Genomic DNA, 18,565 nt, shown 5'->3' with positions numbered 1-18,565 from the left:
CAAATCAGATGAGGAAGGAGTCAGGGTCAGCGTCAAGGCAACCTGAGGGGGAAGAGGGAATGGAGCTGGCAGAGAGAGAGACAGAGGCGGAGCCTGGGCCATCCATCAGCCCTCAGATGAAGAGTCAACAGCCCCCAGGTCTGGAGGTGGTTGATAAGGAAGAGGAAGAACAGCTGGGTCCAGTGCCTGATGTGCGGATGCACAGAAAGCAGAGGAGAGGAGAACAGTGGAAATTTGTGATCCGATCTTTGGGAAGGAAGAGCCACTGCTGCTAACGAAATGCCACCCTAGCTCTGGGGATAAAAGGCAGGGGCCGGAGAGGAATAAGTATATATAGTATAGTATAGCCTTTATTGTCATTATACATCATGTATACAACAAAATTGGTTTAGCCTCTCTGGTGCAATCCATAACAGAAAATACAATACAATAGTATAGAGAATAATCCCTATACAAGTAATTGGGGAAGAAAGACTAGTCATACATTTCCATATGTGCGTGGAGTGATTGTGATTGTGTTTAAGAGTCTGACAGCCCATGGATAGAAGCTGTTTTTAAACCTGTTTGTCTGGCTGGTTATGCTTCGATGTCTTCTGCCCGATGGTAGAAGCGAAAAGAGACACTGGCCAGGTGTGAATCATCTCTAAGTTTCTTCCTTCCTCTGCTGAAACAGCGAGACTTGGCGATATCATCTAGTGGTGTTAGAGGGCAACCGATGGTTTCTTGGCCAAATTGATCATTCTCTGTAGTGCCTTTCTGTCCACAGCTGTTAGACCAGCATACCATACTGTTATACAGTATATGAAGGCACTTTCTATCATAGACGGATAGAAAGAAGTCATCAGTTGTTGTTCCACCTGATTTTTCCACAGGATTCTAAGGAAATGAAGTCTCTGTTGAGCCTTAGGAAACACCAGGGATGTGTTGTTTTTCCAGGTGAGATCTTGTCTAATGAGCACTCCCAAGAATTTAAAAGAGGAAACCCTCTCCATGCAACTCCCCCTCAACATACAGTGGGGCAGGTTCCTCTCTGTGCTTCTGGAAATCTAGCACCATCTTCTTTGTCTTGCTAGTGTTTAGCTGTTAAGTTAAGTTGTTTTTTGAACACCATATGGATACCTTCTGGACTTCTTCCCTATATGCTGATTCGTCCCCTCCAGTTACAAGCCCCAACACCGTTGTGTCGTCTGCAAACTTTATTATGGTGTTTTATGTATTCGAGGATATGCAGTCATATGTATACAGCGAGTACAGAAAGGAGCTGAGCACGCAACCCTGAGGGGAGCCTGTGTTGAGCTTCTGGTTGGAAGATGTCAGAGACCTAACCTTTACTGTTTGTGGACGGTCCGTCAGGAAGTCTTTGACCCAGTCACAAATGAGGGGAGGGAAATTCAGGTCAGTCAGCTTTTCAATCAGAATTCCTGATAAGATGGTATTAAAGGCCGAACTATAGTTTATAAAAAGCATTCTGACATAGTTCCCAGATTTCTCGGCGTGTCTCAATGCAGCAGTGGTGATGGCATCTTCTGTCAATCTGTTGCTTCTGTAAGTAAACTGGTATTGATCAAAATTTAATGGAACACAGGACCTGAAGTGCTGTAGAACCAGTTTCTCAAAGCACTTTATCACTATATACGTCAGTGCAATGGGTCTATAGTCAATTCAGGCTGTTGATGGCTGCTTCCTTCAGAACTGGAATGATTTTGGGTGCTTTCAAGGAAGATGGAACTCTAGCCAATTGCAGGGAGATGTTAAAAATCCTTGTCTCCCTGCATCTCCAATTGCAGGGAGATGTTAAAAATCCTTGACCTGTTAATTGGTCAATGCAGATTTTTACCACTTTCCATAGCACTCCGTCTGGACCTGCAGCTTTGTTGGGATTTACAGCCTTCAGCACAGCTTTCACTTGATGTTCATGCAGGGTGTCTGGAGATTATAAGGCCTTTGAGCTAGAGTCACAGAGACAGATCTTTTAACCTCAAAGCAGGTGAAGAAGCTATTCAGCTCCTCCTCCAGCAGGGCATCAGATATGGATGTGGCAGATAACTATTCATCTCTCTACAGGACAGACTTATTAGCCTGTGGTGAAAGAGAATCTCTTTTCTGGGGCTGCTGGGGCTCCTAATAAAGGAATCATTGCTTCAACTACAGAAGGTTTGTCATGTTTGGAGAGCTGGGTCAGAATAAGTGTTAATTTTGCTCTTCCCACTTAAAATAGTTGGAATTTCAAAAGCAAAATGGTACACTGGGGTCTGGAATAATTCATAAACGCAGTAGATCAGTAAATTGTTAGGGGTAAATTAGGCTTTTGGTTTCCAGGGATTGCTGTCTCTATTACCCTTACCACTGGAGTCTTGCCACCACTAATCCAAAGGCTGGGGCATCCTCCACTCCCAATTTCTGTTCTAGGTAGAGGGACATAATTGCTCTTCAGGTGGGGCAGTTGGGATAGTTTCCATCACCTTTGCATTTTCTTGACCTCTTTTTCCCATCAGGGGAACATTTTTTCCCCACCTTTTATACTGCTCTAAGTTTGGAAGGCAATGCATATTTGCTTTTGACACACCTTTTTAAGAAGTTCTATAAACATTTCACCTGTGAGATTCTATTATTGGATTATTTTTCTCAGCTACTTAAACTGTCTCAGCTACTTGGATACAAGGCTGGGGATCATTTTTTCTCTGTGCATCTCCTAATTGCTCTATCAACACTATGACCTCCCCTATCAATATTCCCAGCCCTGGATTTATCTAGGGATTATGCATATAGGAGGGAGCTCCTTTCATTAAATGGGCCTCTCCTGGCTTCTGCCTATTAATATCTTCAACTACACGTCAACTGATTCCAGCTGAGTATAATCTCTGCCAGTCCATGTTGCTTGAGCAGCCTCTGGATTGCCAGGTGGCCTCTTAGGTTTATTAATGACCAAGAGTCTTATTTTAGCCACCCAAACATTCTCAACTCCTTTACCCTCCATCAAACTGGATTCCTCCTCATCAAATCCCACATATCTCCTTGTCAGGTTTCTACATTTCAGTGCTGGGATGCGATAAGAGGTCTATCTTTGTGAGGATTGGGTATGTACCCTTTCTTCAATTCTTTATGGTGCTTTAATTTTAATTTAATTTAATTTTGCAATCTGAACAGCTATAGTTACTGCTTATTCCTGTGCTGAATTCCTCCTATGCACATTCCAGTGCCTCTCTTAAAAGAGTCTGCTGACTTTTAGAAGTGATGATTTCTTCAGTTTGTTGCTATACTTTTCACTGAGGATCTTCTAATCGCTCCCAGGCATTATGGAGCACTATTATTATTAGCGAGTTGGGAGTTTGTCCATCCACTGACTTCTTCCCTGTCTTCTCTCCCACTCCCAATAATGATATGCATTGAAGTTTTGCATTAGGAAAAGAGTCTCTAAATTGTGCTAATTTCTGTAGGCATGTAGGTGAGATCAACTGGTGGTTTAAGTTTTGAGCCATTGGTCCCCAGACATGCTAAGTCAACCAGCAATATAATTCTGCTATCATTTCCTTGATTTGCAGATTTTCTTTCCCAGAACCAGTGCATTGTCACTGGATCCCATCTTTGTAACCAATTGTGTTTTGCCAACTGTCAGGGCAGTGATCACATGCCCAGGCAATTGGTTCTTCTTGATCTAGAGACTCCAGTAAATAAAGGGATTTCAAGCTTTATTATCTCAAACAAACACATCTGAAAGCATAACTTAAAAAACATACATACCAAGCAAGATAGTATTATAAATCTCTTACAGGCTGTCAGGACCTCCTTAATAGACAGAGATGCCTCAAGCACAATTAATTTTGCAACAGTACCCAGCACTAGGTTCCACTGCAGAAGCTCCCCACTAATAACAACCCCATAGTTTTTATAAAAACTTGGCACCATGACTTCATGGTCCAGCTGTGGTAAGGAGACTGAAAGACCTGACCTTGACTTGCTGGCACATAACTCTGGGATGGAAATTGAAAATGTGAGACTATCATAGGAAGAAAAGCTTTGAAGTTACGGATACTGGAAAATTTCCCCCCACCTTCTATGTTTAGCAAGCAAGAATGAATACAAGCAGAATGAGATCTACTTTTCTACTTAGACTTTTCTTAATAAATCAAAATATCTCACTAATTCCTCGCTAATCCTAATGTTTGTCTGCATTGCCTCTACAAACTATCTGAACAATGAAAGTTTTAAAAATCAAGATTTTCAGATATTTTGGGTCTTCATATGCCCTTAATTTTGAGCCTAAATATTTGCTTTCCCCACTACCCTTTCCAGTCTTGCTCTTCTATTGCTTTTTCTCTGCAACTGACCTCTGAGAGGGTGGATGGGAGAAATCTGCAAATACCATAGTTGTGGGGGGGGGGAAACAGTTGACTATGAACATCTTCCTGAATTTCCAGTGAGACTGGATTCTGAACAGGTCTGAAGAGCCCAATTATATTTTTGATTATATGAAACCCTGGATGCCTAAAGTTATCAACACCTGCAACTATACATATTCAACATTTCTTCCAATAGGTGGGAGAACCACCTGGTGCTGGCAGCACTGCGCCAAATCAAACTATCAAGGCCAATAAGAAGAAGAAGGCTAGTGTGAGAAAATACAACTCTAAATGTAGGCATTGATCATGCATGATAGTGGTGTCCTTCAGTATCATTATCAAAGAAGCAAATTGGATAAATATGTGCTACAGATGAGTTCCACATTCACATTTGCATTTAATACATTGGATAAATGGCTTACAAATATCAATATCTTAGATAATTTATATATTTCAGATCCATATATTCATTCCCCTGTAAATATTCATTTTTATTTACTTTTTACTAAACATTCACTTGTTCAAATATAAACCTGTTCAAAAATTAATCTCATTTAAAATAATATAGTATTTTATACTTCTATTTTTGTCCTGTCTTAATTCCAGATCATTAAAAAATTAATTGAAAGGAAGCAAGCACAGATTCAGAAAGTTTATCCTGGCCTTTCTTGTTTCAAAGATGGAGTACGACAGATTCCAATAGAAAGTATTCCTGGAATTAGTATGTACCCTATGCTTTTAGCTGTTTTGTATATATAACAATATTGCCAAGATCATGTTTAATGATTTTTACCCTTTTCTGCAAATATTGGTTTAATTTAATTTTAAACTACTGGATTCTCTTTTCTAGAAATGATATAGTTCTTGGTTATTTATAAACTTTTACTGACAATGATTTATTTTAATTGTGTATCGTGACATGATTCTTTATTTTCTTGTTATTAACCAGAATTAATACATAATTACCATTATTTTTATAATGCTTTGGGAATTAAAAACTGGTAGAGTTCTAATGCTTCCTTGACTAATTTGTATGTAGATATTAATTAATTGTTGGGAATTTGTTCTTTAAGATATTCAGATATATCTGAATGTTGGCTTCAACATTGTTGAATGTTGGAATATCCTCTAAAGCAGGGGTGTCAAACTCGCATCATCACATGACGTATCAGGACTCCCCCCCCCCTTTGCTAAACCGGGCATGGGCATGGCCAGCTCATGATGCATCCGGCCAGCAAATTTAACAGCCCTGCTCTAAAGCAGAGTATATGGATTTAAGACCATACATACATTTATCATTTTTTATTTGCCTTTTGCTTTAATTTTGCTTCATAGGAGAGACTGGCTGGAAACCAAGTAATAAAGAGAAGAGGTAAGCATTGTTGAGTAAAACAAATCAAATAAAATTCTTTTCAAATTGACTATTAATACATTCCTTAAAAATAATTGGATCTGTATTTCTGACAGCAGAATATAGAGTTTTGTCATTATCACTGGTGGGTTGTTAGCTAAAATAACTGTACAGACCATACATTTTAATTTTGTCTGCATTTTGTTTTAAGTAAAGAAACCAAAGATCTGGATCAACTTTACAGCACACTAAAAAACATTCTACAGCAGGTCAAGGTATGTTTTGTTTTTGTAAATCTCATGAAATGTTTTCTGATATAAAACATTGATCAGTAATATTTTTTTCCTAGAGCCACCAAAGTGCTTGGCCTTTCATGGAACCAGTGAAGAGAACAGAGGCTCCTGGATATTATGAAGTTATAAGGTTTCCTATGGGTAATGCCATTAGTATTTTAAAAAGGCCTTTACAGAAAGTGAAAATAAATTTTAAAATATGGAACTGTAAATGTGTGCTTGTTCCATCAATTTTGCACAACCATCAGAAACTTTTTTTCAATGTAATGTCAATTTAGTGATACCTGCATTAGAAAAAGCAGATGTGTAGGAAAATGATCTTGAAGCATCTTCTGTAGATCATGCAAGGGATTTTTCTGTGTTTGGGTTCACCTGTGTCAACAACACTCATCTGTAAGCAAAAGAGCTTTCTGCTTACAGAAACTGCTTTTGCCCAAACAATAATTAGGTACTTTAAAACAGGGGTCTCCAGCCTTGGCAACTTTAAGACTTGTAGACTTCAGCTGAAGTTCACGAGTCTTAAAGTTGCCAAGGTTGGAGACCCGTTTTCAAAGGCAGCATTCTCCTCCAGTGAGATTATTTTTACAATTGGATGGCAGATTCATTATAATTTATAAAGAATTATGGTTCAGCTGCAAAAAGGAGGCAAGTGTGTGATTATGTATAAAAACCGTGATTTTATGTCTGAACTTTATGAAGTTCAGTGAATAGCCATTTTTCACTAGAGGGGGAAACACAGAACCAAATGATATTCTAGTAATAAGATGTTTGTTCTTATACAGATCTGAAAACTATGAGTGAACGACTGAAGAACAGATACTACGTATCTAAGAAATTATTCATGGCAGATATGCAGCGAGTGTTTACTAACTGCAGAGAGTACAACCCCCCCGAAAGTGAATATTATAAATGTGCCAATATACTGGAGAAATTCTTCTACACAAAAATTAAAGAAGCTGGATTAATCGACAAATAGTTTTCTTCTCATACAATTAAGATGCCTAATGTAACAGCAAAATATGCAGTTCTTTCACTAGATTTGAAACTTGTTTGTAAAATAAAACTTTCTTAACTAGCACTTTTAAACATGTACTATAGAAGAGTTTATTTTATTAAAGTATTTTTAAATGTACACTTGCATGACCTTTTGCGGTGTATTCAATTTTTATTAGATGTATTGCACAAACTGTTTGGACATTTGGAAAGGGTAAATTTCCAAGCAGTGAATGTTTAAGCTTAATGTATCAGATTGAAAAATGGATTATTTTTACAGCAAAGATGTTAATGAAGGGGGAAATGAATTATATATTATGAATTATATATATAATATATAATGCTAATACATATACAATGAATATTTTATTTTCACACACACAAACACAAATATATACACATACATACACATCCCGAGATAAAACATTCACTAAGAGAAGGTGCTTAAGCTATAAGAAAGGAATTCCATTAGGTGGAAGCTTAATTTCTTCTGTGAATTTGTTTCTCAGAATGAAGGCAAATACACAGGTCCCAGGATGTCGCAGGATCCAATCTGAGGCAGTCACTGGGACCAGAGGTTTAGTGTTAGACTTGTACTGGACCCATTTTCAGGGCTGATGATGGTCTCTAGTACAAGTCTGAAAGCTCGGAAGACTGGCCCAGATTGGAGCTTGGTTCCTAATATTTGCATTTCAAGGAAAGTGTAGCATCATTTTCACTTAGGTCATGTTCTGAAAAGAACATCAGACTTTGTGTTAAGCTCCTAACTGTTGCTTAGTCTTTTAGTAGATTTAGAAAAGTACTATTTCTACTATTGAACCCAATCTAGCAATAGCTTTGTCTTTATAAATTTGTATGGATCTTTATGCATGAAAGCCATTTTGCAAAAATACAATAGGTGCTGTAATGAGTGGGTGGAATGGACAATAATTTGAATTTTCATATAGACATTAGCCCCAAGTATATAATTTATGTTGATAAATGCGTAATAACTAAAGCATACATCCCTAAACTAAACAATGGGATCAGTAATACCTGATTGATAAACCATATTTAAATCTCCCACTTAACTATAACAGAGGCTGATATGTATAGTTTTTCCATAGCTATCTGCATTGTAAAGTAATGGGAAACATACTGAAATCTGAAGGCACGACTAACTAGATTTTAAGTGGTTAGCTCAGAATTTGACTGCATCCAGCCCAATGCCACATAGTGTACCACTTGCTTTGCGTCTTGCCATAAATAAAATAATTTTATAAAATCAACTTTGAGTAGATTTTTATCAACTTCTACTTGGACTAATCAGTTTTTTAAAATTAGGAACTTGAATTTTATTAATTCCATATATATTTGAGCTACTTCTTACATTATACATAAAAAATAAACTTCATTTGATATCATTAGTTATTAGGGAAGCCATACTCATTAACCACTCAGTTCTACAATGTATCTCAACACTGGAGGGGAAAGCAAGATACCCCTAGTATGTTTATGTATGTGTGTGTGTACACACACACACACACACACACAGTTAATGCTGAAATATTTCACTAGTAAACTTGTAGAAAGTAATAAAAGACATTACAAAGGAGGTTTTTTGGCACAATGCCTGTAGTAATGTTTTATTCTGATTAAAAGAACATTGCTAGAAGGAAATGGTACATAATAGACAAAATAGTAAAATAGAAATGCCTTAGCGCTTTATATAAACCAGAATGAGCTTTGTATTTAAGGTACAATGATGCAACTTTGTTTTAGAATATTTAAATAGTAATTTTCATGTATTTTGTAAACTGGGCCAACAGAGTCACCTCTAAAGCTTGATATCCTGTGAAAGTGTTATTTTCAAAGATTCTTATTGTCTTGAAATTAGAGTCTCTTCTATATTGAGAACATTTTGGTTTCTAATTTAAAGATTATTTTCATAGATATTGTGCAATAAAGTTATACACAGTATGCGTTTAAATACTTTAACTGAAATTTTACATTTGTAAAATTATTTATTGTACTGGTATAAAATGGTTTTAAATTATATGTATAACATTGATCTTGTGTGCTATTTTGTAATTTGCATATAAAAATACCAGACATACTCATTGTTTGTAGAGTACCTCTCATTTTATAAAATGGAATATAAGCATGCTATAACACCTTCAGGTAATAAGAACTGGAACTCACTGTGCAGTAGCAAATTGGAATGGAATTTCTAGTTTTCATACAGATTAATACAAGTGAAATCAAAACATATTATTTATTTGACTTTTACATTCTTCTTAAAAGATATGTACTTAAAAAACTAGTTAAATCACTGATACCATAGGCTTACAATCTAAAGACATAAAAGACAAGAAAAAAATAATTTTGGATATAACTATTAGTTAAAATTCTTATATTAAAAGTAAATACTAGTACGTATAGGTTTCTACTTATCTTTCTCTTTGTTGTAAGTGCTATCAAGCCTAATAGTTGCTTTGAAATAAATGAATAAAAATACTAGCATTGAGATACATCACATCACAAAAGACTTATGACAATGTGGAAATTGGATAGCTGTGAAATATAAGCCAACTCACATTTATTAAGAACTCATTCCTAATTCCTAATAAACCTACAAGTTAACATATTCAGCTTATATTTTACAAACTGTTAGAATAGTTGCAAGAACATGGAGGCTGAAAACATGCTAGTATTGTTAATTAAACCAAATTACCTTTAATCAAAATTATTCAAAATTTTATTATGACATATAAGTAATAGTTCAGAAAGTGACAGACTGTTAAAATGAACTGCATTTGTTATCAAATAAATGATAATCTGCATTAAACCTATTCTATCATGTTCAGGAAGTAGCTCCTATTAAAATGATAATAGGTTATTCACATCTTTCTGAATAGATAAATACTGGAAGGCGGTATATGTGTGAAATAAAATATTATCAAAGTATTTATAAATCTAGATCAGAAATATGCAAAAGCTCTATCTCCAAAATTTTAGTTAATATACTTTCAGCATAATATAAATGAGAAGCTAAGTGTACTCCATGAAAAATATCTTAATAACCAACAAATGTTTCGTCGTATCTGGACAGCAATTTTTTATTAAGTGATTTGGATTTGATGTTCTTTCTCTCTTTAAAAATAGGAGAGTTCAGAAAGCTGGTATCTGTAAACGGGTCTCCTCGTCTGAGTTTCCTATCAAAACAAATTATATTTTTTTTGTAAAATTCATAAATTGAAACAATTCAAACAATAACAAAAATGTGAAATTAATGTAGATCTTACAATAGGAAAAACCATAAGAGAGATACAAACCCACTGAGACTTGGCTCCTTGTAACTGACATAACTAGTACTTCTACATCTTTGGTAACTAGCATCTTTTGCTGCAGTACCGAAGGCTAGGTAAGACATTCTTGTTTGGTAAGAAGTTGATGCAGCATTGGTAATATCATTGAGATGATGTTTTTGAAGTGCCTCAGATGATTCATCTGTTGAAAGAAAGTACTATCACTTTTTCCCCAATAATAACCATTATAATTCCCCCTTCCCCCCTAGTTTCAGGCAATGCTAATCCGAAGGGAACTCACTCAGCTTTAAAATTTGAACATATTACTGAATATAAACAATATTTAGTTCTTAAATTATGACCATTACAGCTTATTCATTTAAAACAAAAGTTCAATGCTTTGTTGGCTACCTTCAAAGTATGGTCAATTTTTTAAGCTTATATTGCAAGGGAAAGAGCAAGAAAACAATGCCCTTGTGCATATTTATTTTAAAAAAATATTTTGAGAATATTAGCAAAAAATTCACACAATTTTTAGAATCTGCTACTATGTACTATTTTTGATTTCAGTACTGGAGATTGAGTACCATGTTCTAAAGTAATACATTTCTATAATAATACACATAGAAACAAGAATTTTCTTACCCAAATGAGATTCAAGTGTCTTGGTGTTCCTGCTTTCCCCCTCAGGATTTATAAGTTGCTCAGACACAGTTTTCTTTGATCGTGATTTTGTGCGTAGTGGGATTACATCTGTTCCAGAATTTAAAGTTTCATTGGATTTTGATTTTTTTGAGTAAGGCACATAGAGACTATCATCAGGATCTTCTTCGGAAACAGATGATTCACCACTACAGATTTCTCTTTCTTTTGTATACTCTTTGTCATCAACATGATCATTTTGTTTGTTTTGCCGGAAAGGTGTTATATGAACAGACTCTTCACTAATAAAATCATAAGCATCATTGGAACGAATGGATGTATTTGCTTTTTGTTTAGGTCCTGCATGCTTACTGTAGTTTTTGTCTTTATTGGATCTTGTCTTGGACACATTTTTTGTGGTTACCAATTTTCTCTTCTGATTCTTCCCTTTCTTAGTTTTAAAGCCACCAGTATTATTAAAATTACTTTGTTCTGAAAAAGCTGTGGCCTTTTCAATTTGTGTATCTGATTCACTTTTATCAGATTCAATTTGCATATCTGATTCACATTTATCAATGTTTACACTATGCTTGTCCTCCTGACTAATAGATATTTCTTCAGAACTTTCATTATTATTCTTAGCACATGAAAGATCAGCACTGATAGCTGGAATGCCATCATTTGATTCAAAGACTTCACTGAGGGAATTAATTTTTAAATGATGACGACGGGTAGAAACATTTTTAGGTACAGAATAATCAGTTTGCTTATCTTCATCAACTGAAATATTTCTGCTCCCAGAGTTTACATGATCTGGATGATCTTCACAGAAATAATTCTGGTAACCTAGAATTTAAGGTATGCATCAGTGACCAGCAAAGCTATATTTAAAGAGTTAAGAAAATGTATAGATTTATAAATCATACTTTCCATAATAAGTAACAAGTTCTACTATTTTGGAAACAGTAAGTATAGTTAATAAAATTTATAATCGTTATTAAATTCTTCCAGTCAAATGATACATGTATTACTTACATTTAAATACATTTATTTAATTTACACCATCTCTTTGTATTAGCAAGACAGTTAATAGAATGTCATAAAGCTTCTAAAAAGTGAAAAATATAAATTAAAGACATCATTTCAAAGGCTAGGAAAAGATAGTTTTTAAAAAATATTCAATTACCAAAACTGTAGGCCAAATAAGTGCATTCCATAACCTGGATGTAGCCCAGGAGGCAGCATTCCTTATTTGCTAGAAATAATGGGGTGGTCTTCAAAATAGCCTGCCATCCTGATCTTAATACCCAAATAGATCATGACAATGACAAGAGCATTTCTGATTATCTTTGACTTGAACTTTTAAGGCTTTAAAAATTAGTAGTAAAAATGTTTCTTCCCCACAGACTTTAGTAAACTGGAGCATATGCATATTCTGCTTCCACAACTCTTCTTGCTTCTCCTCAATTTTGTTTGCTGCCATCTCTGACAAACCTTCCTGACATTCTTATAAATCCTGTCCCCAACCACCTGCATCATGCCACACTTTGCTTTTCAATTACATGAAGATTTTTTCCTGACAGCATCACTTAATGCCAGCAATTGTGGCTCTCCCCATTGCCATCAGTAACTGAACTTTATTAATAGCTTTATCAATGACACCAATCTAAGCCATTTATGCTTGGTCCTTCCCAGACCTGAGCCCTGGTTTTTCCAAGAAACTCAACACCCTCCAATCTCTGCCCTTTTTGTTATCCTGCACCCTCCCCTGCAGAATGGCAAGAAGCCACAGACCAAGGTGGCTCTGGCTGCTTTCCCTGCTGCAGCTCAAGGGCTTCTTGGCACACCACAACTCTGAGGATATAAGAAGCCCAGACTTGCAGTATGCTGCAAAATCCCAGCCATCCAGCACAAAGCTGCAGTTATCTTGGGAAACCTCAAACATCTCAGCAGCACGGCAAAAAAATTGCAGCTGCCCTGGGAAGCTTCAGCTGCTCCAAAAATGTCCCAGCCAGTCATCCTGGTTATCCTGCACTCTGAGGCCCTGACATCCCAGCTAATCTTTGTTGTCTTCTTGCTCCTGCTGATGAGGTGTACCTGTTCTGGCTCTTTGAGGCAGATGCTGGCTATATGAGGTCATCTTCCCCAGGCCTAATAAACTGAACTTCAGTGGTCTTAGGAAGAAAGCCTTCAGGGCCAGGCTGGGAGTTCTTGGTCAGAGTAGGGACAAGAAACTGGCAAAGATCAATTAGGGTGGCAGAAATTCAAAAGGGTATTGATGGGGTGCAGATATTCAGTGGGGAGAGATGAAGCAACTCTGCAGTCATGTAAGATGCCAGGAGCCCAAATTTTGATCACATGACTAGATGGTACAACAGCTGTAACTTCCAGGTTACAATTGTCCCTCTATTCAATGCTAACCTAACTTTGAATGGTTGTTGAACAAAATAATTGTATGTTGAGGATATATTGTAGTGGTTAGATACCAGGCTAAAAATGGAAACCTGAGTTTTAACCCTGTTTTAGGCACAAATTTATCTGGGTAACATTGAGCCAATCACTCCCCTTCAACCCTACTTAACAGGCAATGGCAAACCATTTCTGAAAATCTTGTCAAGAAAACTGCAGGGACTTGTCCAGGCAGTCACCATGAGAGTCAATACTGACCTGAAGGCACCAAAATAAACAAATGTTAAAAAATACAGGATTCTAATACATTTGAACTGCATAATAGATATTTTAGCAGCATCTAAAGCCTGTACATTATCAATTGTCCAAAAATATGATTTTGAAAAATTTAAAACATTCAATTAAAAAAAATTAAATTGATATAAGTAATTTGCAATAAGGAGTTGGAATAGTCCATACTGATAAATTAAGAATAGAATAGAATAGAATAGAATAGAATAGAATAGAATAGAATAGAATAGAATAGAATAGAATTTTTTATTGGCCAAGTGTGATTGGACACACAAGGAATTTGTCTTGGTGCATATGCTCTCAGTGTACATAAAAGAAAAGATATGTTCATCAAGGTGCAACATTTACAACACAAATGATGGTCAATATATCAATATAAATCATAAGGATTGCCAGCAACGAAGTTACAGTCATACAGTCATAAGTGGGAAGAGATTGGTGATGGGAACGATGAGAAGATTAATAGTAGTGCAGATTTAGTAAATAGTTTGGCAGTGTTGAGGGAATTATTTGTTTAGCAGAGTGATGGCCTTCGGGAAAAAACTTTCAGTAAGGCTCTTAAAGAATGTTAAGCATATTTTTTAGATTAATTGAGACTTAATTCCACAAACAATTACTATTTAAACATTTACTGGACACTGTAGAGAACAGAGTTGCAGAGTTACCAAATTCTTTATCTTGGAAAAATAAAATGATTGTTGGTACACATACCTATTGTAAGAGTTTGTTCTGCTATGTTCCCAGTTTAATATTGAGATAATTTTGAGAAAAGTATTAATGTAACTTCTGGACTATATACCAAAACTTCGGAATGTATGAACTCATGAACTAGGGATTAATCGATCACTGGGCCTAGCAAAAACATTTTGTAATTATTTAAAGAGTGCAGTAGATTAATTATATGTATTTGCTTTCTACTTTTGATCTGGCCCTCTTCTGATGAAGGACTGATCAATATTATTTTGTTTAATGCTGTATTGTTTAATGCAATTTAATGCATTAAAAAACCTGAGCTGCTTGTAATTATACAAACCCTTCATACTGAAAATATAATAGATACATTTCTTACTCGGGACTGACATCATTTTACTTTTCTAGAATCCTAGTAGCTATTTTTTATGAACTGGAACTGTATATTTTACTACTCCTTCATTTGCATATTACAATAAAAAATTTTAAATATGAGTTTCAAACATTATAATTTGAGCCTTTTCAAGCTTTAAGAACAATTCCTAAATAAACAGGCAAATGATTAATCTGTAATATGCACAAACCAATAGTTAAAGCTTTCGCTTTACTTTTATAAACTTAATTTTGGGATTGCTCACCTGTATCTGTCGGAGACACTGAAGCTATATTCTCAATGTCATCGCAGAAATTTAAATCAGAATCTGAATAATAAAGTTTTTCCACTTTATCTTGTATTTCATCTGCATCTTCTTTACCTACTTCTACAGCAAGGATGTGCTTTAGAAGTGCCCTATGAAAGATAGATTAGTTAGTTTTAAAACAGGTTGTTACACTGGAGAATCATGGATTACATTTTTTCATCTTTCTAAATCTGCTTCTTAAATTAAATTTGAATGAATATTTCAAATGTAATACCTTTCAGGAACATGTATTTAAAAAGGTGAAATAAAAAAGAGCTATTTCTTATCAAATATAATTTATACTTTCATGCATTTTAATGCAAAAAAATCTCTAAAACTTCAAATATTATATAGTCTTGTAAAATCAAATGGTTCATAATCTCTAATTATTTTTTTAACATTTAAATAATATAATACAATGATGCTTTGTTATTTCTTCCCCAGAATAATAAAATTAAACTACTAATCTTATTCTATTAATTAATACAAAACCCATATCTTTCCTTATATTAAGTAAATTGAAAACAGCCAATCACCTCAAATCTATTTCAAAATATACTTGCTTTGCAGAATTTATTTTTTATTTTGTCAAGGCCTGGATATTTCTGATATTGCTTACTCATCTAATGAAAGGACAGAGAATGCCTGCTGAAAGTCCTCAACTATTAAGAGTTGTGAAAGGAAAACCCCACCCCCACCCCAGCTCACAAAGCAGGTGTTCTTTGTCCTGATCCCTTTCTCTGGATCAGCTTGTACTTGTTCTCATCATACATCACACCTCACCCTTGCTAGAGTTGTTGTTACTCTCTTGGAGGTTGTTAACAACCTGAACATTAAGAAAGGTCTTTAGGACTTGAGTGACCTAGGGTAGTGATATAATTTTTATAGTAATTTTTATTATACTTTTATATTATGTTGGCGTGAATCCACTGTGTCAACTGGTATCAATTGGTATTATACACTGCTTAAATTAGCCTTGATTGAAGCACTTTATGCATTCTTAAAACAGATTTTAAAACCAATTGTTTTGTTTAAACATCCAAATTTGTGAACTATACTTACAAAGGATCAGGCTTCTTTAAACTTCCAGAAGCACATTCCTCATGTTCAGAGTTATACTGAATTGTATTCTACAGAAATTAAGAAGACATGAAAAACATTAAGCATCCATAACTGAGTCAGATACAATATTTGAAAATTATGCATAAACGTGGGTTCCAATAGCAGTTTGTAAGTCAATTTACTGAGAAAGGCCAGTAAGAGGAATTCTACCAGTGAAAGTTCATTAAGAGGAATTAAAACTATAGTAGGTCATTGTAAAAAATAGAAACTTCCCTGAGTAATTCAAATCTTACAAAACATTCACCAAGACTCATGTTTTTAACAATGAATTAATGTCTACAGATAAGGACACTGAATTTCTGTTTATATTCATCATACACCTTGATTAGGAGTTTGTTTTTCGTTACTGCCTGTAGTATCAGATAATAATATTAAAAATAAACCCCATATTATCAAATCTCATATTAGTGCTATCACTTTACATTTGCAAAACTATGTAAGTGTAAAAAAAATAGAAAGAGAACACTTGGGGTTTATAGAAGAACATAGGAGTGTTATCTTACTTGAAGTGCAAAAGGATTTAAGAAATTAAAAATAGGCTATTTGGAGTTTTGCAAAGTAATCCAGTCTTGAATACTTGAATCTCATTTCACTTTTGAGACAATTTTTAGATTCTAATAGGTCAAGAACTTTGATTTATATAAATATTTTTCCAGTAGTCTGAAGTGATAGTTCAAGCCTATAAATTACAAATGCACATACAAAGGGGAGGAAAAAAAAACTTACAAAATCAGCAGTAGAGATATCATTTAAGGGATCAAGAATATTTGCTGCACTGAGTAGATCTTGAACAACTTTAGAAATAATCTTCTTCACTACCATGAATCCATTCTAATTCAAAACAAAATAAAATAGGTATAAAAGGCATTTCATAGTAAAGTTCAATGAGCTTTTTTAAACATAAAATAAAAGTAAATTAATTAAAACAATATAATAGCAAAATAATTTTAAATTTATTATTTATTATTTATTTTCTGAAACCATATTAAAACAAATACCTCAGCATGTTGTTTTTCTTGCTGTAACTTAAGCTTTCTTTGTAGGTCAAAATTCTGAAACTTCAAGCTCTGATATTCTTTCTTTAAACACAGTATGATATCTTGTGCTTCCCTCATTTTACTCCTCTCTTCTTCTAAAGCCAAAGCTAAAGCACGATTATTTGCTTGTAAGTTTTTCAACTGTGCCATAGAATTATCTAAAAAAGATGGATAATTGTAACTTCAAAAAATCTATTTTTGGAGGGGGGAGGGAGAGAAAAGAGAATATTAAAATACTTACCTGCAATTTTACTCTTAATAGGTAAAACTTGGTTTGCTTTACCCAGGCTTGCCCATTTTTTATTTCTCTTTTCTTTCATTCGTTCTTTTATATCTTCCAAACTATCCTTAAATGACTTTTTCAAAGGTTTCGCCATATTTCATTCTAAAAATACAGAAACTGTTGTATTCAGATATATTTAAAATCTTATGATATACTTGAGAAAAAAAACACATTTAGCATTTTAAATACATCTGCAAAATCTCTTCATGAAAGCTTGTTTTTCAACAAGACTTAATGTAAAAGTTAAATTTGGAAAAATACTGTACAAATGGATATGAACTTACAGAATTAGATATTTTGGTATCTGTATCAGGATCAAGGAGATGATTAAAGTAAAGCATTTATTAAACAATAAAAACATTTGTCCTCTTGTAAAGTTGCTGTTCATATAAAAAAGCAGTTTAGACACCAACTGTATTCTGTTCCCTATAGCTTATTTCATCTGAAAGATGAAAAATCCATTTTAGTTTTACTTCTGAATTATAAAAGTTAATAATGTTATTTTCCCCTTATAATATTTGTATTATTGGAATATTTTATTTCTTACCAAATCAGATTCTGAGCTGGGATCAAGAAAACAGCCAATTGCATAAAGTTCCTTGTTCTTTACCTAAAGATGATGACAGCAAGCTGTTAGGATGAAGCTGCAAAGAACCCTTCTTCCAGCACAGGTTATATACACCATGATTAGCCCCTCCTTTACAATGCCACCCCTTTACCCATTCAACCAATTCTACCCTCTCATCTTTCCATATAAGGAACGTCTTCCTCCCGTGCCAGGGCCTCTAAATTTTCTGAGAATAATTTATCTAATGAGAAGAGAAGCTAGCCTTGAAATGTACACCTTATCTCACGTCCCTGGGTAAGCTACTTTCAGGGCCTATGAACAATAAGTAAAAAGCAAGGCTAGCAAATTTTAACGAAAACAAAATGAGATAGGGTTTCTGAGCTTTGATAAAAGTGCTCAAAAATGCACAAATATAATATAAACACTAAAATATTCTAGCAATTCCCTTCTTTGTACAATAATTTTTTTCTTAAATTTTAAAGCATACTTAAATTTCAGAGCCTGTATTTAGCATCAAGCTTATGATACATTACAGTCCACTCAGATTGATTTTCATTAGTAAAGATTTAAAAGCAGTAG

General features: G+C 34.5%; 2 protein-coding genes across 8 annotated transcripts in view; one reads left to right on the top strand and one right to left on the bottom strand.

The window, feature by feature from the left end:
• Positions 1-8,604, top strand: part of KAT2B (lysine acetyltransferase 2B) — an 86,995-nt gene extending 78,391 nt beyond the window's left edge. For 2 of the 3 annotated variants that reach the window (XM_058183773.1, XM_058183772.1), the window contains exons 14-18: positions 4,947-5,061; positions 5,676-5,712; positions 5,903-5,966; positions 6,041-6,125; positions 6,767-8,604. In XM_058183773.1, the coding sequence (XP_058039756.1) occupies positions 4,947-5,061; positions 5,676-5,712; positions 5,903-5,966; positions 6,041-6,125; positions 6,767-6,960 (495 nt within the window). In that variant the 3' untranslated portion in view covers positions 6,961-8,604. The remainder of the gene's footprint in view (positions 1-4,946; positions 5,062-5,675; positions 5,713-5,902; positions 5,967-6,040; positions 6,126-6,766) is intronic. The other variant, XM_058183774.1, reaches the window with a different exon arrangement.
• A 385-nt stretch (positions 8,605-8,989) lies between these two features.
• Positions 8,990-18,565, bottom strand: part of SGO1 (shugoshin 1) — a 30,308-nt gene continuing 20,732 nt past the window's right edge. For all 5 annotated transcript variants that reach the window (XM_058183778.1, XM_058183777.1, XM_058183780.1 and 2 more), the window contains 9 exons: positions 17,966-18,028; positions 17,377-17,520; positions 17,097-17,293; positions 16,825-16,929; positions 16,039-16,106; positions 14,935-15,086; positions 10,910-11,752; positions 10,292-10,466; positions 8,990-10,171 (listed from right to left, as the gene is read on the bottom strand). In XM_058183778.1, coding sequence (XP_058039761.1) covers positions 10,033-10,171; positions 10,292-10,466; positions 10,910-11,752; positions 14,935-15,086; positions 16,039-16,106; positions 16,825-16,929; positions 17,097-17,293; positions 17,377-17,512 — 1,815 coding nt within the window. In that variant the 5' untranslated portion in view covers positions 17,513-17,520; positions 17,966-18,028 and the 3' untranslated portion in view covers positions 8,990-10,032. The remainder of the gene's footprint in view (positions 10,172-10,291; positions 10,467-10,909; positions 11,753-14,934; positions 15,087-16,038; positions 16,107-16,824; positions 16,930-17,096; positions 17,294-17,376; positions 17,521-17,965; positions 18,029-18,565) is intronic.

Source organism: Ahaetulla prasina, chromosome 4, assembly GCF_028640845.1.
Source record: "Ahaetulla prasina isolate Xishuangbanna chromosome 4, ASM2864084v1, whole genome shotgun sequence".
Lineage (NCBI taxonomy): Eukaryota > Metazoa > Chordata > Lepidosauria > Squamata > Colubridae > Ahaetulla > Ahaetulla prasina.
Note: the sequence above shows the minus strand (reverse complement) of the source record. Positions and strands in the feature narration are given on the sequence as shown.